Below are 22,644 nucleotides of genomic sequence, written 5' to 3' on the forward strand. Positions count from 1 at the left end.
TGGGTGCACCCCAAACCCTCCCGGCACCGGGAGCGGGATGGTAGGGAAAAGAACTGGAGATGCCAACCCCAGTGGGGAGCAGATGGGAAGGAAAGTGGGGCAGGGAGAATGGGGAAGGGTCCCCCAACCACCCTGCAAAACCCCGGAGGATGGGCCAGGAGGATGGAGGACAGGCAGGGAAGATGGAGGACAGGTCGCATCCCTGTCCCCAACTCTCCTCCCACGGAGACGCAGCATCAGGTTGGCACCAGTGATTTGGCACCCGCTGCGGAGAAGCAAACCCCAAAGACAGCTTTGCTCATCATTAAATAAACTTTTATTATTTTTGCATGGGGACAGGTAAAAGGAAAATAAAATTTCTTCCGAGGATTAAAAGCAGCAGGCTGAAAGGAGCAGCCCAGCTCTTCTCTCCCCTCTCTTCCCAGAGACCACAGTGATGGACGGGCTCTCCGAGCGGGAGATGCTCGGCTGGCACCCGTGGTCCCCCGGGGACACGCAGGTCCCTAAAGGCACAAGTGTCACTTTGTCCCCTCCCGCGCGGCTGCCATCACCTCCCTGGCATAGGCCAGCCTGTGCAAAACTCCCACGTAAAAAAATACTGGTTTTTCAGTATCGAACTTCCTAAAAAACTAGAGCTTTAATCAAATGTCAGTTATCCACACCCTTGATTGGAAATCCTGATTTACACCCTGGAAAGCTGCTGGGTTTCCACCAGGAGGGGACATACCAAGTTGGCACCAGGAGGGCGACTGGGAGCATCCCCGAGCAGCACTGGGTTAGTGTGAGTGGGGGGACAGACCTTTCCAGCCCCCCTTGCTCAGCCCTGGGTGGGCAGGGGGTCCCTCCGTGGGGCAGAAGCACCCACACCACATCACCCAGCACCACCAGCTCCCTGTCCCCAGGGAAGGGCCAGGCACAGCATCAACTCCTGGGCAGGAGGGGGGGGGTGTCTCTTCTTTGCACCTCCCGCCAGCCCCATCCCCTCAGCACTAGTCCGGCTGGATGAGAAGCCAAAGGCAGCGTCGAGGTCGATCCCTGGATGCTAAAGGCTTAGCTCCACGCTGGCCTCCGCCTCCAGTTGTCGCTGGTACCTCTGCCGGCGCTCGCAGCGGGGGCACGACTTGGTGCTGGCTTGGCAGTCCCGGTGGAAGACGGTTTTGCATTCGCTGCACCTAGGAGAAACCAAGTGGGGAAAAAAAAACCACCCACCCTGTTGGTAACATTAGAGCAAAGACTGAACTTCTCCCCACCAAACCAGACCTGGGGACACATCCTTGCCTCTGTTTCCTCCGAGCACTTGCTGAGCAAAGAGCCCTGACCCCAGGGAGAGCCAGCTCTGGCTCAAGATGAACCTTGCTAGCAGGAGCAGTAACTACTCCAGTAAAAGATCCACCTCCAGCAAGCTGAAAGCAAAAGCAGCAGCTCGCCCGGAAAGAGCGTGGCGAGCAGCTGCCAGCACACCGACATTTATTTGCAGATGAAAGAGGGAGATGTTGAGTGAGGTTTGCACCTTGCTTCGAAGCAGTGACAGCACAAGAGCAAAGTTTCAAGGCTTAGACGCCAAACCCTGTGATGGTGCAGGGCGGCGAGAGCCCGTCTGGGGTTGCAACACCGCTGGGGACAGGATGCAGCTCAGTGCCAGAGCTCGGACCCTCTGCTTGCCGGGCTGGGGTTCACAGGAGACCCCCAACCCTGACTGCGGGACCCGCAGATGGAAGAGACGCTGCCTGGGGACATCAGAGCCACAAGGAAGCGGACAGGCAGCCAGGGATGGCATTGCCTTTGAGCCGTCCAGCTCCAGGGAGGTCTCACCAGCACCCGCCTGGGACCTCCCTGCTCTGGCTCAGCGCCGCAGCAGGAATGTAAACAGCCACAAATGATACCTTGCGCGGGGCGGCAGGGAGGAGACACCCAGCTCTGCGAGGGGCGTTCACTAATTATCTTGAGTCAACAGAAAAGTCCGTGCTACGAAGGCTGAGCTCACTTTTTCCTGGTCATGATCTCCCACCTCGCCAGTAGCAGCAAAATGCAGCCCATCCACATGCCAGCGGGTCAGCTAGATTATTTTTTAAATGCCCTCAAGTGCAAATACCTGGTGCACAATCGATGTGTGAATACCACTAAATACCTTAATTTCCCAAAGGATGAGTGGAGAGGGGAGCAAAAAAATGCCAGGCAAGGGACCATGACATATCGCACCCTGGGTCAACTCCTGCTCCTGACAGGCGGCCGCAAACTCTGAGTTACTCAAGATATGGAAAAGGCTTATGCATGGATAGACAGGATGGGGGGTTGCTGCCTGGCGCTGTGCATTTTCCCAGCAGAATATATTTTCACGCGGCTTTTCAGGATTAGCAGCAGTGGCAGCTCCTCCCTGAGCGCAGGGGGATTTGCAAAACCAGGGGCTGTTTTTTACCCTGCATGTTTCTGAGCAAGCAGCAGCCAAAAGGCGGCATCTCCTGCCTCCACCTGACAGAGCAATGGCTGCAGGAAGTGGCCACCACTGCTGTGAAAAAGAGAATGTCCCGTGCTCGGCTGGGTTTATTGTTAGGAGGCGTTTCAGACGCATCCTGCAGCGAGTGACGGTGTGACCCCAGCAGCTGGCTGTCCCCCAGGGCAGGCAGAGGGGCAGGAAGCCGGGTTTAGCTTGGCGAGGATGTTGGTCGAGCTGCTTTCCTGCTGCACAACCTCCTCCGCCAGGAAGAAAAAAAAAAAAAAAAAAAAGGAGGTCAACAAACTTCAGAGCCTGGCTTTACAAGACATGAGACCTCCGGCTGGCTGCCAGCAGAGCTCAGGCCCGTGTACTTGCTCTTTCCAGAGCCTGTATGCTCTTTTTCTAGGGAAAATCCGTCCCCTGGGGATGTTGTCCTCGATAACAAGCATGATGGCTGCCCCTGTGGCAAGGAAGGTGAGTGAGCAAATCCAGCTCAGCCACCCTGGAAATATTTGCAACCACGTAACACACGGGGTACCCAAGGATCCTGGTTTTGTTGGCGTTTTCTGCAGGTTCTAGATGTTGCTGCTTGCTTTTAGGGACTGCCGGGCAAAGTGATATCATGCAGACCATCAGCCTGTTAAACTTCTCTGCCAGGATTATACTCATTGCCAAATAACCACTGAGATGTAGATCTCTCTCCACCTACGATGGATGGACCACGCTCCTGGGCTGGAATGTTTTGATATTGATTTCTTTCGAAAACCTTGATGCTGGGGATAAACACTCCCCTTCTAACACACCCATCTGGTTTCAACATCTGTTCAGCTGCTGAACCCTGTGCAGCAGTCGACCCCACTGCAGGCAAGGACCCTGCCTGCAAAGGATGCGAGCTCCGCAGGCAGGAGAAAAAAAACCAGATGAAAGCCAGTGTCCCTCCTGTCCTGCTGGGAACATCCCCAGCCTCTCCCCAGCACATCCCACAGGGCTGCCCACCATTTATCTCCAAATCTGTGCCTGTATGTCTTTCCTCCCCCTCCTTGGTTGTAGAGGGGTATATGAACAGTCCCACTGCTGCTTTTCCTTCCCTCCTGCAACCCCTGGAAGGGGCCAGACTGAATTTGAATGGGAGATGTGTTGGCTAGGTGAGCGAGGCAGGGGCACCCAGCACCTTCATCATCCTCCTCCTCCCCCCAGCCTCTCTGTTGCCCTGGGACCCAGCACCCAGCGAGGCTTTTGCAGGCTGATAGCAAGGTGCTGGCTGGCTCTGCATGTTCGATCTGCAAAGCCACCTCGCTTGGTGACATCTCAGCTCTGTAAGGATGGTCCTCTCCTGCCCCAAACAGCCCAGTTTTGGTTCGGATCATCTTGGGGCTGATGGGTACCATGAGGATGCACAACCAGCTCAGAGCTATTACCAGGCCACCCCAGGGCTACGTGCCTAGAAAGCGGAGAGCCCCCGAGAGGGACCCAGGGGATCGTCCAGGCTCCTGGGAAAAGCCAGGCCATAAGCTTGGGTGGCCTCGCAGCAGTGGGACGTGACAGAGACGTCGCTCACCTGGTGGTAGTGTCAAATTCGAACGGAAAAATGATGTCGCTGCTGTTGCAGATCTGGCAGATGAAGCCGCGCTGGGTGCACAGGTCACAGTTGTAGACGTGATGGGAAGCAAACTGGAGCAGAGACTGCAGGAAGGTCTCAAAGATGCCGTCAGCTATCTGAGGGGCAGAGATAGGTCAGGCAGGCATGGAGCCTGCCTCCCACCCTGTTTGCACTGTGCAAATCCACATTATACACCCATTCTTTGAGCTGCTATGTGAAAACAAGGCTGTCCTCCAGAAACAACCCAAAACCACACGTGCCTGGGTCACAACAGGACCCCAAGAGAGCTCACAGCAGCACCCACAACCTGCCAGGATGGGGCTCCTGGCTTTGGAGTCAAAGTGAAATCCAACTACCCATCCCCTCCATTATTTGCAATAGATACAAGTTTGCATTGAGATGCACTAGCAGCAACGCTAGCTTAAATAGAGGTGAAGCAGTTTATCTTGTGTGATCTCCATAGTTCTCAGAAGATACAGGATTGTGCCAATTATTTTGGCAAATTAAAATAAAAGCAAGTATTTGCCTTTAAGCTGATGTGCAAGCTTGCAGAGTGCATATGATGGGTAAGAGCAAGGCAAAAGCTATTTGAAACCTTCTACTGATGATGATGAAGTGCCGTGCTCGACAGAAACTAGGATGCTTTCACCACCAAAACCCCTATGACCATGCAAAAAGCTCTCACCTGCCTCAGATCAGCGACACTGTATTTGTGGGAACACTCCAAGAGGTAGTGCCTATGATCAAGCCTGCAAAGAAGCACAGAGAAGAAGATGGTAGATGGTTTCCACCACATCTTCAACAGCTTTGGAGCAAGGGGGAGCTTGGATGATGCAGACTCTTGAAGAAAATCACTGCAGACTGATTTTCGCATTGTTCCACACATCCCAAATCCTGCCATTGGAAATCGTGTGAAAGCATTTCAAAGCGGGGAAAAAGAAAATAAATCTCTCATCTATTTTCCCAGGTGTTTCCTGTCCAGCCAGAAGCTCCTCAGTCAGGAAGGTGTTTCCTGAGTCACATCTCAATGTGTCGACCCAGCCAACAGATGGGTAAACTCCTTATAGCAGAGGACATGGAGCTAAAAACCAGCCCATGCCTCGGCAGCATCGCTTCCTGCTCCAACAGCAAGCGATGAGGAGGACCAGGAGACTGTTGGGGTGCAAAGAGGGGGATGCAGGGGTAACGTCACCCACAGAGGGACCTCACCGCTTGCTCAGCTCCTTCAGGGCACCACTGCGGCACATGATAAGATAATCTCCCAGCAGCTTCAGCTGTTCCCTGCTCCGGCGGATCCGTCCCATCCTCTCCACGTGGTCGTAGAGGCTCTCATTGACCAGCTTCAGATCAATCAATGGCTGGTTACGGATCTGGGTGAGGAACTTCAAAGCCTGTCGGCAAACCTGGGGCAGAGAGAGGCAAGAGGCAGGCATGCACTAAGGAACAGCCCAGGAGGCTCGGAGGGAGGTGTAGTGTGGACATCTCCACCTCTGCTGATGGTGGAAACATTCAGATAGACCTTCAGGAAGTGTAGGCAGATGCAGGAGCATTTTCCTGCTCCCTGCACCAACCGAGTCTGGACTTACTCCTCGTTTTGTCAGATCCCAGTTGTGGATGAGGCGCGAGGGAATCACCGTCTCATCATCCCGGTGGCAGCTGTCACAATAGTAGAGACCAGAGAAAGCGCAGAGCCTGGGCTTCGCGAAGGAGAAGCCGATCTGCCTGGAGCAGCCTGCAGGGAGCAGAGAGGAGGCGATGAGAGGGGACCTACCTGTGCTGCCCCAAGAGCCCGTTCCCATCACCACCAGGATGGGGGAAGAAACTTTTGGGAGGGGTAAATGGGGAAAGAAAGTTTTTGGAAGGGTTGGAGATCAGCTAAAGCATGTGTAGGATGTTTGGTGAGAGGTCCCCAGCCCTTCCCTGCAGGTGAGGAGCTGTGATTTAAGACCATGATGATCCAAAGAAATCTGCACTATCCCTGGACCCACTTTTATCCATCAAGTGGTTAAATTGTTTCTTTCTTTTTTTTTTTTTTTATTTTTTTTTTATTTTTTAGGAAAAGTGAATTCTGGAAACACCCCAGTGGTTTAGGGAAGAACCTAAAGCCTACCTGCCTGCCCCATCACCTCCACCAGTAACTTTGCCCCATTCTGCCTTCAGTCCGTCTTTCTCTTTTGCGCTGCCACCGCAGGGTACCAAAACCTTGTCTGCAAGGGATGCGGTCAGGATGGATTAAGCCAAAAAAAAAGCTTTTATTATAGCGGTGGGTAGCCCAGGAGGAACCCAGCTCGGGTCTTGGGGGAAATCTGCAGGGTTTTTATAGCAACTTGAAAAGCAAGCACATCTTATTTGGAGTCGGGAAGGCAGGAAAACCCTTCATGCTATTTTTAATGGGTTCAGTTCTCTAAAATACACCATCAAGCATAAGCGAACCTCTGCTATCCTCGGGGAAGGCTTTACCACCCCATCCTTTATGCATTGGGGTAGCTGGAGCACATCTCAAAAAAAATTCATGGAGGTCAGGTGTTGCTCTTCGAATTAATAAAAAAAAGAAGCTTTTATCACTCATTATGCCCTGACACCTCCTGTGCCAGGCTTGGGTGTCAGGCTGGGAGGGAAGTGAAAGCAGGCAGCCCCCTAAGAAAACCCACACAGAAAAAATGGGAATTTGTCTTTTCGGCTTGCTGCTTCTATCTGTTGCTAGGTGGAAGATGCAGGACAGAGCCTGGAGGGGAAGGTAGAGACCAAATAGAATGGAAAATATATATATAAAAAAAAAAGAAGAGAGATTAAAAGGAAAAAAAAACCTGCTGGAGGGTACAAGAAATACAACTGAAGCAGGAGAGAAATCTGAAGTTTAATTAACTTACCAAGGTAAAGAACAAATTATACCTCCCATGGAGGTCAGTGAGTGTTATCCATTAAACCAGCATTGCCCCACATGCCGAGAGGCATTAGTGGAAGGTTAAATGAATGTTTTGCAAAATCAGCTTGTCACACCCATCACAATATTCACTCCTGTGCTGCGTTACTGGAAAAACAGCATTTGCTCTTGATTGCACTTTCCCGGTAGGTCGGGGCCACAAAATGCCTAGGAAAAGAGTCCTGGGCCTCTTGGTCCATCTAAGGTTGCCTTCAAGGCAAGACCCCCACTGTCTATAGCATAAGCGTCTTAAACAGGAGCCCAGTAGCAGCCCAGTTGGACCTGTCCTGAGGTGGAATGGAGATTCAGCATGGGGGAACTCACCCTGTGCACACAGACCACCAAAGGTGCCACTGACTGGGGATGTGAAACCCCACCGAGGGGCTTTGGTACTACATGGGGTTTGGATGGGGAAACCAGCAGCTGGCCTGCAATGGGTTGGCAGGACTCAGGGCATCTCTAATTTGATATCACCTCATTAACACAACATCATCCTCCAAGACAGAGCTGGGTTTCTTGGTTTTGGACAAGCCAACGTATACCTGCACAGATGAAGCTCTGCGAGTCCAGACCCTTCTCCATGGGGATGGCCACCAGGTATTGCAACAAGAAGCCGTTTTCCTTCACGATGTTCTTCAGGATGACCTGGGAGTGCCCGTCCAAGCTGCCACCCAGAGTCAGTGCCTCCTCCGCACTCTCCAGGTAGGACATGAGCACCCCTCGGACCAACTCCCTCCACGAGGCCGCTTCTTCTGCGTTCTCAGCCTGCAGCTTCAGAACAGCTTTGGAGGTAATCACCTTGAAGAATGCGGGTCCCCCGAGGCTCGTGTCTGGAAGGATGTCCTGGATGGTCTCTATACCGTAACTGTTGCTTAAAATTTTGTCGTTGTTCCTGACTTTAAAGCACTTTAAAGTCTCTAGAGACAGGGAAAAAATCAAAGGGACCCAGGTTTTGTCCATGTCCACGTACAGAACAGCCTCTTTTATTGCATCCAGCTCTGGTTCGTGAGCTGGAGTCCAGTCAAAGCTGTTCCCAGGCACGTCACTGTACTGGAGAAGAGCAGTGGAGTCACTCTGGATAGGCTGGCCTTCGCCACCATCTTCTGGATACTCCAGTGTCTCCCACTCCTCCTCCTCCATCTGAGGCCGGCACTTCTGCAGTGCCTCACGGATCCTGTCCAACCAGTCCTCGGCCTCATCTCGAGAAGGAGCTCGTAGGTAGAGTTTTTTCCCCAGGAAAACCAGCTCAAAACGGCCGTCCGAGTGTGTCAGTGCCAGCGACTCGCACCGCAGCAGGGAATAGCTCTCAACACAGATGCGGTCCTCATGGTCCAAGAAGAGCCGGAGCTCCAGTGGCGACAGCTCGCAGGAAAACTCCTTCCATATCCCCATGGCTCCTCTCCGCTCCAGACTGCCCAGCTTCAGGAGCCCTCGGAAAGGGTTGGAAAGACCTGGGGCAAAAGCAGATGTCTCAGTTTAACCAAAGAAGGGGAAGCCAGTGGAGAGAAAAAAGCCAATGGACTTCTCACAGTGAGCAACCAGAGGCATCACAGCTTTGAGAGCCGGTCCTGATGGACAGTGGGATGGGGCACAAGTTTACAGGACCTTGGGTCTCCATCATCTGTCCACCACCTGCATTTTGGTTTTGAGGCTGAGAACAAGTGGGATGGCATAAAGGAAACGTGTCCCACAGGGTGGACAGAGACATGGGGACAGAGGCACCCAGAGTACCTCCTCTCCTCCTAAAACGCTTCCCACCAGAGCCATCGTGGGCTCAGCAATGCCAAGGGAAGCTGCTCCACTCCCTTCCGGAGCTTTTAGTGCTGCCATCAGCTCAGCTACGGCAAACGGCTGCTTCCCAAACAGCCCACCAACTGAAACAACCCCCCCAGACCCTGAGCACTGCCCAGCACTCCGTGAAAGCAGGAGAGGGGAGGGCAGCATGTACCCATTTGCCTGCGATGCACAACGCTGAAGCCCTTTTGTTCCCGTTCGGGTGACATTTTGGGTTTCCCGCTCTCCAAGGATGGCACTGACAGCCTTTCCAAGTCAAGAGCGCTAATGAGCCCTGGGGCCAGCCCCTCGCCAGCCCCCTCTGGCCCAAAGCCATTGGTGTTGGCTGTGCTTTCGCTGCTCTCTCCTGGAGAAGGTCTGTAGAAATCATCTTCTGAGATCCAGCTCTTTCTTTTCTGTTAAAAAAAAAAACAACAAACACCTATTGAACCTATCGAACATCCTGTGCCCCTCAAACACGCACACCCACAATGACCCCTCCACGGGGGCTGTTCCCACTCAGACTGAATCCCACGCAGTGATGCACACCATTCCCACATGGATGGCTTCCCAGCTCCCTCTGATCAGGGAACGCTCTACAAGACTCTGTCGGCAGCTGGCAAATATTGGGATTATATACTGGTGAGATTATAAAGTCCAAAATTGATCAGTTCTCTCCCCTTAAAATCATCAAGGGGCTCAGAGGGAGAGCACATTCCCTGCAGTAACCACACACGAGATATTTGGTCCATGAAGTATTTCTGATAGAATGTGAAAAACCAGCCCTGTGATGGAAGGGTACAAGCTCGCCTGGAGTACCGGTACCATCCTTGTTCCAGGAAGAACAGAGATGGGGAGAGGTACAGAGAAGATGCCTAGGATGAAACAGAGACCTACAGCTTAAAAGCAGATGCTACAAACATCAGGCCTGACCAGAACAGGCAAAAAGCAAGGCAGAGAAGACCTTTGTTTCTGTATGTCAGGAGGGGATGAGATGCACAAGCAGAATAAAACTCATTAAGCTGAAAGAAATCATGGGTGTTAACTTCTCTAGGAGTTTTTCTGGCTACAAGAACGGAACGAGGTTCTGGGACAAGGTCCCCGAACAAATACCAGGAGCAAAACATGACCCAGCTCAGTGCCTTGGCAAAAGGGAGCAGCTTCCCTAGACCCAGAGCATCCCTTCCAGGGCTGCATCCCACCAGGAATGACCTCTCAATTACCCTACCCTGCTTTCCAAGACCCTTTGATTCTGAATAACAAAGTAAACGACTGCAGAAGAGCTGTCACCACCCTGCAGCAAGGATCATGGGTGGCTTGCGGCATAGTTCCCAATGTACAAGCAGGCTCGGCTTAGTCCAGGACCAGGAACGCAGGTTGCTCTGTGAGTCATGCGAAAGCAGGGGGGAATTTCCTGTTGACACCGTATGTTATACATAGATTAATTCAAACTGGCCCAATGCCATGAGGAAGCAGCGGAAATGGGATAACTGGGAGGGAGCTGAAAGGAGCAGAGACCAAAAAGAGAAACCGTTTGGGGGGGGTATGAAGTATATCCTAACCTCACCAGGATGGAAACGATGGGAATTAGGATGGAAACAATGGGAACCAGGATGGAAAAGTCAGTAACAAATTAGACAGAGGACAAGGCTGTTCAAAGAGCTTCCTAAAAGCAAAAGCAAGTGCATCAACTCCTTGGCGGCAGCAGGGGAAATCTGCCGCTGCTTAAGCTAGCCTAAGCACCAGGGATGCCATCCTGCTCTGAGAACAGATGTGCTGCGTGAATATTTTTCCACTGGAAAACTGTAATTTGTTTCCCATCCAGTCAACCCATTTCCCTGCTCTTAAGTGGACCATAAATGAAGAAAAGTCCCTATGAGAAACTTGACTCTCAGGCTGTTTTATTGGCTTGCACACAGCCTATGGCCAGATTTGTTCAAGAGCTCATCACCCTCCAGATATCGTTAACAAAACCAAAAACTTCCTCTTGCAGCCGCTCTTGGTGAGGGATGACTGGCAGGCCAGGCAGGGTTTCAAAAGCTTTGGTGCCTCTTTTACCAGGAAGTACCAACTTTGACCCAATTTCTCCCAGGGCAGCTGCATGGACACAGCTCCACAAGGTCCGGGAAGATGCTTATGGAGCAGGGAGCATCACTTACACCCAACTCACTGTCAGAAGAGTGGAAGCAGCACAGTAGGTGAGAGTTTGGAGAAACTGGTGGCTGCTCAGAAGCTGTTAGCAGTTTTATTTTCCTTTTCCATTAGATCTGCTGGTCAGGAAGCATAAAAACAAGGAGATCAGTAGCAAGCAAGCTGTAACACCTACCGGACAACCCAGCAGTGGAGAAAGGAGGTATTCAGCTGTTGGGCTGCGGACTGCTTGGCTTGTCTCGCTGCCACCGACTGTGCCGCTTCTGCCTGTCTCTCCTCTGCTTGGACCGCCACGCTGCGTGGCCGAAACGCCGGCTGTGCTGCTGGCTTGTGGTGCTGCATCTCCATCCCCATCGCTGGCAGTCACCACGTCGCCCGTCTGAGCAGAGCCTAGACTGTCAGCGTCGGGAGGTGGTTGCTGGTGAGCTCTGTGGGATGGTGCTGTGGGGACGGGCGATGTGTCTGGGGGACAGGCGGGCTGCTGCGGGGAGCAGCCTAGCACACTTGGGGCCAGCTGTCCCTCTGGGGCTTCCAGGCTTGGCTTGGCTTTGCTGAACTCGGACAACACCCTTGAAACAGAAAAGTGACCAGTTTGAACGTAGCTATGTTAACCAAAACCTATAAAAAACCCAGTTATTGCTAATTATAACTACCTAAAAAAAGACCTCAGTATCACTGCTTGTCACCTGCAGGCTGGCGGCACTGTACAGCTGCAAAAAAACCCCGTGGCACCAATCATGCTAACAGAAAAACATGTGATTTGTGCCCTACAGAGCTGCAGTCAGTCCCACTGCAGGCAAGGACCATGCCTGCAAAGGATGCACTTCCTAACTATGCAGATGAATGGGGTTTAATTTGCTTCTGATGGACATCTCCTCATGCAGGGAGAGCGCTGGGTGCTCCCCACAGCCCCAGCCCCATGTACAGCTCCCGGACACATATCCAGCCATGGACTGTGTGCCAAATTTCAAATGTTTTCATAACCGTTAACAAGCAATTATTAGTGGACCCTGGCCAGACAAGATGCTGTTCCCATGCCCCTGCTTCGCCACCAGCCAGATCGAGTTAAACCATCCGAAGATTAAAATTCAAAATGACATCTTTCCATCACGAGTTTAATCCAATCAAGGCAGGTTCTTCCAGGATCATCATAAGATGCAAAATCCTCGAAGCAGGTAATGATGCTATTACCGATGGGGAAGAACAGACTGCAGCTCTAAACCCTCTTGAAGACCCTTATCGAGAAGTGGGTGCCTTCGCCAACCAGCACCCTGAAGCTAGGCTCCTTCAGAGCCTTTGAAGGTGGCAGGGAAAATATTTACCGATTACTCAGAGCTTATATAACCTGCTGGAAATCTTTGTGCTGGGTGTTTGGCAGAAATAAATCACGAGGATGACAAACTAACAACCTCCCTCCTCTAAATTAGCTGCCGAAACTGCAAATTATAACCCTTTCCTGCAACCAAAGTAATTTCTTTCCCCCCTCAGAAAGCCCTGAAGCATCCCCCAGCATATGGCAGGGAGACGTGACGTTCCTGAAACCAGGGAGAAGCATTTTTCTGATGTTTCTGCCCTGGTAAAGAGGACAGACACACACTTCAGTGGGTAGGAGCTCATTTGCCATGGCAGCAGGGTCCCAGCAAGCTGTGTTGAGTGTTTCTTTTTACCTTTCAGGCTCTTTCCAGAAGGAAAAAACCAGCTTGTTAAAGAAAAACAGAGGATAAAGCCTTCCTGCTTATAGAGAGAAAATAAATGAGAACCCAGGAGAGGGTTGAAAATCCCTTTGAAGAGGAGATCTGGAAAAAGACTCACTCTTGCAGCGACCTGTCCAGGTCCTCAGCAGTGGCTGTCCCCAGGTCGGAGTCACAGGAGAGCGGCTCCTCACTCCGCTCGGGACTGCGGGCACAGTGAGCCGGGAGGATGCTGTCAGAGCCCAGGCTGGAGGAGAGCTGGGATGAGCTCGTGGTGTTAAGGCTCAACGAGGACGACGTGAGTTTGATTTTGCTGCTGGCTTTGCCGATGGGTAGGACGGAGGGTTGAATCTCGATCTCGTCCGACCCTGATGACTGGGAGATCGAACCCAGTGATGCTTTTCTGTGGGGTTCGGATGTTGAGGACGTGAGGGGCTCCAGCAGCTCCGAAACAGGGCACAGACCTGACAGGGACAAAGGGGTGATAGTCCACTCGTTCAAAACCGCTGATTTATAGGAGAGCTCAAAGGTTAAGGATGATAAGCCCTGCAAATAGCAAAGGAGAAACTCGCACTCTTCAGCATCTAAGAGCAGAGCAGTCGCTTGGTAGTATTCGGGCAGCCGGGACCTCTCCCGCAGCAGCAGCTTCAAATAACACTCCATGAGGCCATCGTTCAAAGCCAGCCTCAGCCAGGCTCGGCAGCGGCCAACGTCTGTATTGATAAAGATGAGTTGTTCCAGTTCCAAGACAATATTTCTGAGGAAAGGGAGAGAAAGAACAGAAAAGGATGTGAGCGGCTCTGTTTTTGGCCCATCACGGGGTGCTGGAGGGGAAGATCCTCCATCACAAACTGCCCAACCTGCTCTGCTATGGGAAGTTTAGGAGTTGGGACAAAAAAGGCTGTGGAAAATTTCTTTCCTTCATGGAAAACACGGTTTCCCATGGAGAAAAAAGAGTTCCTGAATGCCCCAAAGCTAAACATATTGGTAACAACCCCAAGCATCCCTGGGGTGCCTCTGGGTGCTCCTCCTCTCTCTGGCTGGAGGCATCTCCCACACATCACTCACCCTGGACCAAGGATGCAGGGGGGGAAATTCCCACTGTCCCTGCACATTTGTGGGTCTTGCTCTGGCTGGATACTCCTTGGTGACAACTGTGTGTCTAAATCCTAGCTTCAAATTTAAAATCAGCCAAAACACAGTGAAAACAGCTGCGGCAGCCCAAAAAAAAGAGCGGGTCAGGTTGAGCTCCTCAAGCAATCTCAGCCTCCTGACTTCAACTGTTCTCCCCTAAAATCCAACAGCGACACCACGCTCCCTAATCCTCCCTGGTCCCAGCTCATGTCGGTGCTGCAGACGCTACAAAAACCAGCAAAAGTTTTGCAAGATTTTTTTTAATCTGTCTCTCAAAAAAGAAGAAAAAACCTTCAAAGGGCACAAAAATATCTCCTGTAGCATGGGAAAGAGTTATTTTCATCAGCTCTTTCATAATTTAAGAGTTGGTGATGGAGTTGAATGAGGCTTTCAAAACTATTTGCGTGTGGGCTGTTATTTACTGTGGGAGGACTCTGCTAAGGGAGTGGCTCAGAAAAAACCCAGCAAATAACGATCGTTACCCAGGCGAGACCTCCTCAAAGGTTGATTGGGACATGGGGAAGTGGAGGCCAACCATTCCCAGCAGATCCAGGCCAGAAGCGAGACCAGACCCCTGCACCATGCATCCCATAACCTGCTGCTATTGTATGTCAGTGTGATCACTGGGGCCCCACTGGGGATGAGTGGCCAACCTGGGACCCAAAAATAAATAAGAAAGCAGTGTGCCCTAAGCTGGCAGCAGCATTTCATTCCTTAACTGTTTGGGGACATTGGTTCACGCCTAAACGGCACTTTACCCCTTGCACACGCTGAGAGGGGCTGTGCTGGGTGCCCAGCCCCACATCGCTTGGCATTGCAGGGGCTTTGCTCTCCTACCTGTATCTCCCAGCAGTCCCAGGCAGCCTCAGCCCCCTGAGACACCCCAAGAGAGCATCTCTCCCTCTGACTGAAGGGATTGAGCACACAGGACAGGGTAGAGATGTATCTTTCCATCAAGCCACCCTCCTGTTCGTTCCCTGAATTTTGTGGCTTTTGCACCAAAGAGAGGGGATAAACCTGAGCGTGCAAACACCTTTGGGCAGGGACGGGCACTCACCGATGGGTGATGCTCTTCAGCAGACCCCAGAAGACCGGCTGGGGAAGCGGTCCCCGACCTCCTGTTTTTTTCCCTTTCCCTCCACTCTCTGCCTTTATATGTTTTGCCTTCAGCCCGTGCACAAAGACAGCTTCCAGGGCGCTGCAGAGGGTGTTTGCATTCCCATCGTCGCTGGTCACAATGGCATCCGAGGTCACGTACTGCTTCTGCAACGCCTTGATGGCATTCACCAGTTGCTTCTTGATCAGCTGCAAGACAGGAAGGACATGCTTGCATTATAAAAAAAATAAGTATTAGGAAAGATTTCATATAAAAGGGCTCAAAAAGTGCAAGGCTCATCCAGAGCAAAGCACCACATGACTTCTACTTCATCCACATGCTTCGCAGTGGCTGTTAGGGAGCACCATAGCTGAACTGGTCAAGCTGGGGACTCATGCTCTTGGCAGCACAGTTCATCTGGCTTTTTTTTTTATATAAAAATGAGTAATTTATGCAATTTTAGTTGGTGCTTCAGAGCCCACTGGGTTGCTGGGGTTGCCTTTACAGCGTGCGGTGCTTCCTCTGCAGAAACCAAATTGCTTAAGAGGATGGGGAGAAAAAGAAAACAGCTCTTTCCAGGCGCTTGCTTGGGGGAAACACAGGGATTAAATAAGCACAATTGAGAAACGAGAAATTCAAAGGAGGTAACCCGTAATAAGGGCTGCGATACCACTTGAACTTGTGCAGAACAGCCCAAGCAGCATGTGACGTGCTAATGAGTCCTGCCAGCAGAAATCAAAGTCATCGATCTCGCTCTCAGCAGCTCGTCTGTGTTGATTAACCCACGGGTGCTGCTGGGGACGGGCTCCCCCAAAAAAGATGCTTTTGGAAGGACAGCTGGGGTTTAGCTGCTGCCTTCAGAGAGCCTTGGTGGGCTTTGAAGTGGGAACATGGAAATTTTACCTTCCAGCAGCTTTGCTTCCCTCTTTCTCACATCAGTTGAAAAGAAGCACGTTCAGTGAATTTAACAATTTTATGCTAGTGGAGGGGATTTTTTTTTTCTAATGCAGCTGAGCCTGGATGTCTCAATCAACCTTATTTAAAATGAAAGTTGCACTTCCCAGCAGGGATTTGGCAAACACTGCAAATACAAGTTTCGGCATCAATCATGCAGCATTCAAGGCGAATGCTGAACGGCACCAGCCACTGCGACTGGGGCAGGGCAGATTTTGACTCGAGCCTGGGTTGGCTGAACAAACTCATATTAAATTTCCAGCCCAGGGTATTTTTTTCAGCATCTAAATAAGATTTCCAGCAGCTGTAGTTCAAGGAAAACAGCCGGAGGAACGTGTACCTTATCCCTGCTCATATCGGGGACGCCCCTTGCAGCGGGGGCTGTTTTCCAGCTGCTTCCCAGATCTGCTAGCACAAGCAACCTGCTTGCAAGCAGCAACTGTGGGCTAACAGGATTAAAGAGTGCAAATGATTTTATCTGTCATGCATGAATTAATTCTGCTGTGGGATGAATTAAACACCCAGTTTGAACTGCTGGGTTTGAACTTTGCTCATTAAACGTGTTTAGACTCCCAAAGCTGGGTAAAGAAACACCAAATATAGAGAACAGCAATGCTCCTTCACTCAGGTATCAGGGCTGAGCACCTTCCCCTGCCCCACACTGGGTCTTGCCAAGAGGGGCAAAGCCCAAGGTAGAGTCTGGTGTGATTTAACTCATGGCCACCCTATTTGCTTTAACCGGCCCCCTATGAGCCTAACCATCAAGGATCCTCTCTGCTGGAAAGCTTGAGCCATACTTCACCCCTATAAAGCAGCCCAACCCCAGCTGGCAGCACTGACAAGTCCTACCACGTCCCCACCGGTAACTGGAGTTGCACTGGGGAGTAACTAGAGCTCTTTGGGGAGGTTCAGGACGTCTCGCTCACCTGTATGGCTTCCTTGGGGTCATCAGCATGGCTCGAATGCATCTCAGCTGCTGCCACTCCCCGCGCTGGGCGCTGCCTTCACATGTCACCTTTGGGACAAGGAGGAGGAGCATGTCTGAGCACCCATTTGGTTTACATCGAACTCACCTGTCATGTGAAGGGCAGCCGGCGTCACGCAAGAGGCATGGATCGTGCACTGAGGCATTTTGCAAGCACTCATGGCCAGACTGCTGCTGGATTCAAGCTGGGACCGACCTACAACCACATTGAAACACGCCACACTTCCCGGGGACCAGGAGAGTTTCAGGCAAAACAGAGCATGGCCAAGAGACCGAGAGCAAGTAATTAACCCCTGCAGCTGCCCGGAGGCAGCCCTAAACCTGGGTGAGACATCGGGCCGCTCAAGCCAGCAGCAATGCACGCAGGGTCAGGGACTGCTCCCCTTCTGTTTCTACATCACCTGAAATACCCAGGTGCCAGCAAGGGCATCAAAACAGCCATTTAGCAAGTGAGTTTGAACGACGGCACTCAAAAACCATGTGAAAGGCATTAAGGTGGCCCAGACAGAGGGGTGTCACTCCCCAGCAAACCCTGCGCAGAGGTGACAGCAGCTCATCTCTCTGTTACTCGCCAGAGGAGCGATGCTGCTGCCAGACCCAGCTGGGATGGACCCTCTTGAAGGTGTCTGGGTGATCACCCCAATGGCATAGAGCTGTTGGGGAAGATGGGAAAGAAGGATGCAGGTTCTCCATCAGGTTTCCAGTTGCTCCGTTCAGAGGTAGATGAAACCCAGGATTCCCTGCTCCTGGAGGTGCAGATGGCAGGTCTGGTTTTGGTGGGAGAAAAATCAGTGCCCTCCCGCTACAGGAAAGCCTGGCAAAACCAGAGCTGAGCAGGCAGCGGCAGCCTCACTGGGGTCATCTGCAACTGCAGGGTGTTTGCAGACAACAACGGACCTTTGACTTCTGACTTTTGGCCTCCTGCCCTGTTCTTCAGAGCCGTCTGCTGAAACCAAGCTGTGCCTGGAGGCTCTGTGAGCAAAGCACATGGCTATCAGCAAGACGCCCATCACACGGCTGCATCCCTGCTCAAACACAGTGTGTCCTGGCGCTGAAAAGGGTCTGAGAGCCGCTCCAGCACCAGCTACCACAGTAAAGCTTTCTAAGGATGTGAAAGGTTGGAGATTTATTCCCTTGAGTTGGAAGCACTTGCCATCTAAATAGAGGAGAGAGCCCAGCAGTTGACTGCAGGGTTTAGGTATGCCCACAGCAGACAATGGGCTTGGTATAGCATTGATACTTCAGAATTTATTTCCAAGCCAACACAAAAACCCCAGAGCTTTCCCCAAGCAGAGCTGACAACCTCAACCTGCCCCTCTCCCTGCACCATAAGCCGTCAAACCAGGGCAGAAACATGGTTTGCAGACCAGCTTCTGCAGAGCCACGGCTAGTCCCGAAGGCAGTGGTGGCCCAAATCCAGAGCAGTCCAAATCTTGTGCAGCCTAAACCCACAGCAGCCTGAATCCACAGCATCCCAGACCCAAACCATCCTGTGCACGTACCGCACGAGCTGGTCCTGCTCAGAGCAGCTGCTCAAGAGCTCTTTGGGAACAAACCCCAGCTCGATCCTTAATGTCTCCAGAATTCACAGACAACTTCAAAGAAAAGGAAACTGGTTTTGCCATGACTTGTCATAAGATTTCCTCTCTTCGGGTTGCAACACAGAAATGGGTGAGTGCAGCGATTACGGAAACGTTAACCTCTGGCTCACAGGCTTGAAGGACTACTGGGGGTTTTTTGGGGTAGCGAGGGGACACCTAAGTGACAGCAGTGGTTGACGAGGACCGCAGAGAGCCATCCCCATCTCCACCCTCCATATGAGAAGTTCAGGCTCCTCGGGGCCAGGCAGCCCCTGCACACATCCTGCAAACAAGTGACACATCCCACCCAAGACAAATTCAAGGTGCAAGAGCTGGGGGTGGGAGGAGCAAGCTGTGGGCACAAGGTGGCATTTCTCATGGCCAGAGAGGCAGCGTGAGTGTTTCAGCTCCAGGACTGCACCCGCCATCTGTGCTTTTGGCATTGGCCACCCTGGTATCCCCAGGTGGTCGCAAGGAAGGGGGTAACAGCGGTGTTTTCGCAAAGACCTCATCCAGATTTTACAAAATGAGTGGTATTCCCCCAAAACACAGGCTCCTTTGCTGGCATCACCTCTCCCAGCGTCTGTAGGAGGTGAGACGCTAAGGAGAACACCCGCCTCCTTCACCATGGGACTCTCCACTCCCATCATGACCAGTCCAACCAGTTTGTTCCAGCACCACGAATCCACACGCACTGCTTCTGTTGGGACAGCATTTTCCTGAAAAACCAGTGCAATGAACCAGCTCCGAGGTGGATTTCACCTAACACAAGTCTTCAGTGAAACATGGGGAAATCAGACCGGCAGCCCTGGCACTAGGCTAGCTGGCTCTAGAAGGAACCAGAGGGCTCCGGAGCACTTCCAGGTGGATCCTGGAAAGCCACGGCTGGTCCTTGTGATCTTGAATAGATAAGACATCAGATGTATGTGCAAATGCAGAGACAAGCACATCTACAGCAGAAAAAAGCCACATCGTTTCCCAGCAGTCACCACCCCGGAGGCTACGCAGGCAGATCACAACAGCTCGAGTAAAACAAAGAAAATAAAACAAGTGAGAAATAAAAACAGCCAGCAAGCTGGCGTGGTTAAACCTACCGAGGAAGGGAGTCGCTGGTGCGAAAGCAGAGTTGTTTATTTACCAAACTGCTGCAAAACAGCCAAATTCTTTGGGAACGGCTTGTTCAAATCAAGCCTTGTGCCAGGAGAGGCAGAGACCCTGTCCCAGAGCTTGGCTCTTCGGTATCCCAACAAGCGACGCTCTCCGAGTTATAAATAAACAGCAGGTCACCGCTCGTGCTTTGCAAACGGAAAACAACAGCTCACAACGACGGCATGAACCAGTGACTCAAGGCCTGGACGCGGAGCCAGTCATTTTCCAAGCACGAGTGCTGTGCCAGTCACCCTCTGCCTCGGGGAAATGAGGGCTTTGATGGGCTGGTGGGTCCAAGGGCTGGTGGCGGGACAGCCCTCTCCTCCTACACAGCTTCTGCCTTCCACCCAGAGCCCGTGCACACCCAGCCACACTTAAAAGACAAGCCGACCCCAAGCAGAAGCAGCCCAGGAGAAGGAAAGCCAGCTGGCATGGCCAGTGGATTGGCTTGTTAGAGGATAAAACCCCTCGGAAATAATTCAGCAAGGGTTAGGGCAGGGTTAGAGCCCAGCCCCAGCTCGCAGCAGCAGCAGGACACTTGCGGTCCAACTTCAGCTCCTTCTCTGTGCCCAGCCCAACGTTATTCAGCACTGCCGTGATTCCCGCTACAGGAACACAGGCATCGCATAAGGGATGGGGACCAACACACCACCCTCTTCCCTGTGGGAAAGTCCTCCTTGCAGTTGACAAACCTGATGGTGGACGGAGAAGAGTTGCCGCTGATGAAGCCCTCCAACTTCTGCCCCCCGTGGCACTGAACAGGACCCCCAGGAGCAACCAGGGGAGGCAAAGCAGCCACTGCTCTCGATGGCAAGATTGTGTTTCTCAAACACTCAGAAATGAGAATTTCTTTTAGCTTGTTGCCTGCTCCTGCACCAGGCTGCAATTTGCCAGAGCTGTGGGTAAAGCCAGGGTTGATTTTCCCCAGCGTCGCAGATGACAGAGCCACCGCGCAAGGGCGAAGCGGATTGTGAAACCCCCAGCGTGTTGAGGCAAAATGTTCCTGTATTTATACTCCCAATTTTTGCGTTGCTTTGGATTGCCAATGTTGGAGCTTCCTGGTTGATTCGGTGGCCATCTGACGCGGTGGGCAGCTCGCATCCCTTGACAGGGGAGGAACTGGGGGTCGCTGGAAGTAAGGCAACAAGAAACCAGCTCTTTAAACTCCGCATTTTCTGCTGGACACAAGAACTACCCAGAGCTCATTTGCAACTGCTCGTTCTAAGTGAGAAAACGTCATTTATAGAGAACAGAACACACAATAAATCAGAGAAAACTGTAAGGATCCTGCACCTGCTGGGATCTCTGCATGGGTATGGCCTCTCCGGCCAGCATGGGGTCTACAGGGATGGGCCAGGCCGAGAGGTTTGGGGTGTCAGCGCTGGAGGGAGCGCATCGAGGACCAGACACCAGCACTCCGCCCCCCCCCCCCCCCAGGAGGACCCCACGGAAAGGAGCATCTGAGCCACGGCACAGGTCTGTGGCGGCTTGTGGGGGGGTCTGGCATGGGTGGGCCATGGTGCCAGGCTGCCCTGGGGGGGTGGGGGGGCTGTCACGGCTTGGGGGGGCACCCGGGTGGGTGCTGGGGTGGTGCAGAGGCCTGGGGAGGGGTCAGCAGCCATGGAGGAGGGCAGCCCTTTCTTGCTCCACCCTGCACCCCCCGTCTGCACCCCTCAGTCACCCTGCACCCCACGAACCCCCACCACCCTGCACCCCCATCCCCCCCCCTCGCCCCCTCCCCCACTCACCGGCTCCGCGCCTCCGGCCGGGGAATCCGGAAGTGCCGGCCTTGCCGGGAGCGCGCACGCCCCGCCCCCTCCTGACGCCGGCGCGCAAGCGAGGCGGGGCCGAGGAGCGACGGGCCACGCCCACCTCAGGCAAAGGGGCGGGGCTGCAGGCGCGGGCACGCCCCGCCCTGGCGGGCTTACCCGGGCACGCGCGGTCAGGCCCACGCAGGGAAGCACACGCAGACAGACGCGCGTGCACACCCACGCGCGACACGCGCGCCCACACGCACAGCCCCAAGCAGACCTACAAGCACGCCCACGGCAGGCGCGCACACACGCACAGACACACGTGCAAGCGGGCGCACGTACGCACACGCGTGGGGCAGACACGCGCAGACACAAGCACACGCAGGCAGACCCCGGGTACTACAGCCGCCTACTCGCAGGCCGGCACACGCGTGTGCAAGCACACGCCCTCACAGGCGGGTGCGGGTGATGGGCAGCCAGCCGGCAGCTCGGCGGGGGTTGGTGCCTTAACACGCGTGTGGACACGCTCACGCGGGCCCCGACACGCGTGTGCACGCTTCCGTCCGCTCGCAGGACGCTCTGGGTTGAAAAACCTGCAAATTTTAATGGCAATTTCAGAAGCCCTTGCCCGCCGTTGAACGATCGCGACAACGCTATCCAAGCCTTGGGGTGCGCAGCGGCACCCCGACGCTCTCGGCAGCCCCTCGCCCGCTTCCCACGGAGAAGAGCAACCCCCAGCCCCCGTGTTCCCCTGCGGGGATTCCCGGAGGCAGCGCGTCCCATGTCCGGAGGGAGGCTGCACGGCTCCAGTGCTTGGCACCCAGTGCTGCGCCCAGCCTGGCCCGCTGCTGCCGGAGCCCTACGAGGGCTCCCCATCCCTCGGAGCCCTCTTGTTCCCATCCCGCTGGGATGAGATTTGGGGTATCCCGAGTACGTAGGCACCCATGGGCGTGGAGAGGGACCGTTGCTCCAGCTCTTGGGGTGCACCGGAGCTACAAGGCAGAGGCATCGGGTCTCTGGGTAATTGCATTTTCCCACCGTTGCAGCTTTTCTGGGGTGCTGTGGGCATCCAGCTGAAATGACAGCAAGGAAATAGCAGCAAGAAAACAATAGCCAAGGAAATAACAGCCAAGGAAACAGCATCGAAGGAAACAGCAGCCAAGGAAAACCTCAGCAGTTCCTACATCAGAACGAGCTGAAAAATAAGCACAGGCATCGTCACCATCCCACTTACTTTAGCTTGAACTTGTTGAAAATCTCTTCCTCATCTGAGGTCTCTTTGTCGTACAGCTCAGCTATGGATTTTTTATGCTGGGAATCGAGAGGCCGGTACAGGTCTCTAAGCCACTGCGGTTTGGTTTTGCCAAGATCCAACACATGCGAGCCCTGGAAAATGCCAGGGAAGGGAAGGTTTTGGAGA

The 22,644-nt window shown here is 53.1% G+C and overlaps 1 protein-coding gene across 4 annotated transcripts; it reads right to left on the bottom strand.

Moving 5' to 3' along the window:
- Nucleotides 1-303: 303 nt before the first annotated feature.
- PLEKHM1 (pleckstrin homology and RUN domain containing M1) lies at nucleotides 304-22,485 on the bottom strand. 4 transcript variants are annotated; one of them, XM_049799395.1, is made up of 13 exons: nucleotides 21,219-22,075; nucleotides 20,163-20,599; nucleotides 16,683-16,771; nucleotides 14,764-15,011; nucleotides 12,694-13,329; nucleotides 11,057-11,450; nucleotides 8,906-9,146; nucleotides 7,500-8,408; nucleotides 5,621-5,766; nucleotides 5,244-5,437; nucleotides 4,720-4,783; nucleotides 3,993-4,146; nucleotides 304-1,172 (listed from the first exon to the last, which is right to left on the bottom strand). In XM_049799395.1, exons 3-13 carry the CDS (start codon nucleotides 16,722-16,724, stop codon nucleotides 1,051-1,053), a joined length of 3,150 nt encoding a protein of 1,049 aa, XP_049655352.1. In that variant the 5' UTR covers nucleotides 16,725-16,771; nucleotides 20,163-20,599; nucleotides 21,219-22,075; the 3' UTR covers nucleotides 304-1,050. The 4 variants fall into 4 exon arrangements, with proteins under 4 accessions (XP_049655352.1, XP_049655349.1, XP_049655350.1 ...); XM_049799392.1 differs by having other exon boundaries at nucleotides 3,993-4,150; XM_049799393.1 differs by having other exon boundaries at nucleotides 3,993-4,150; nucleotides 19,416-20,599.
- Nucleotides 22,486-22,644: the final 159 nt, after the last annotated feature.

This window comes from Accipiter gentilis, chromosome 5, assembly GCF_929443795.1.
Source record: "Accipiter gentilis chromosome 5, bAccGen1.1, whole genome shotgun sequence".
In the NCBI taxonomy this organism is placed as follows: domain Eukaryota; kingdom Metazoa; phylum Chordata; class Aves; order Accipitriformes; family Accipitridae; genus Astur; species Astur gentilis.

Excerpts from the sequence above, each read along its gene's own strand:
- PLEKHM1 (XM_049799394.1), bottom strand. The coding sequence starts at position 16,724 with ATGCATTCGAGCCATGCTGATGACCCCAAGGAAGCCATACAG. Across the intron at positions 11,451-12,693 it reads CTGGACAGGTCGCTGCAAGA|GGTGTTGTCCGAGTTCAGCA; the intron begins GTGAGTCTTTTT and ends TTCTGTTTCAAG. Across the intron at positions 1,173-3,992 it reads GAATTTGACACTACCACCAG|GTGCAGCGAATGCAAAACCG; the intron begins GTGAGCGACGTC and ends GGTTTCTCCTAG.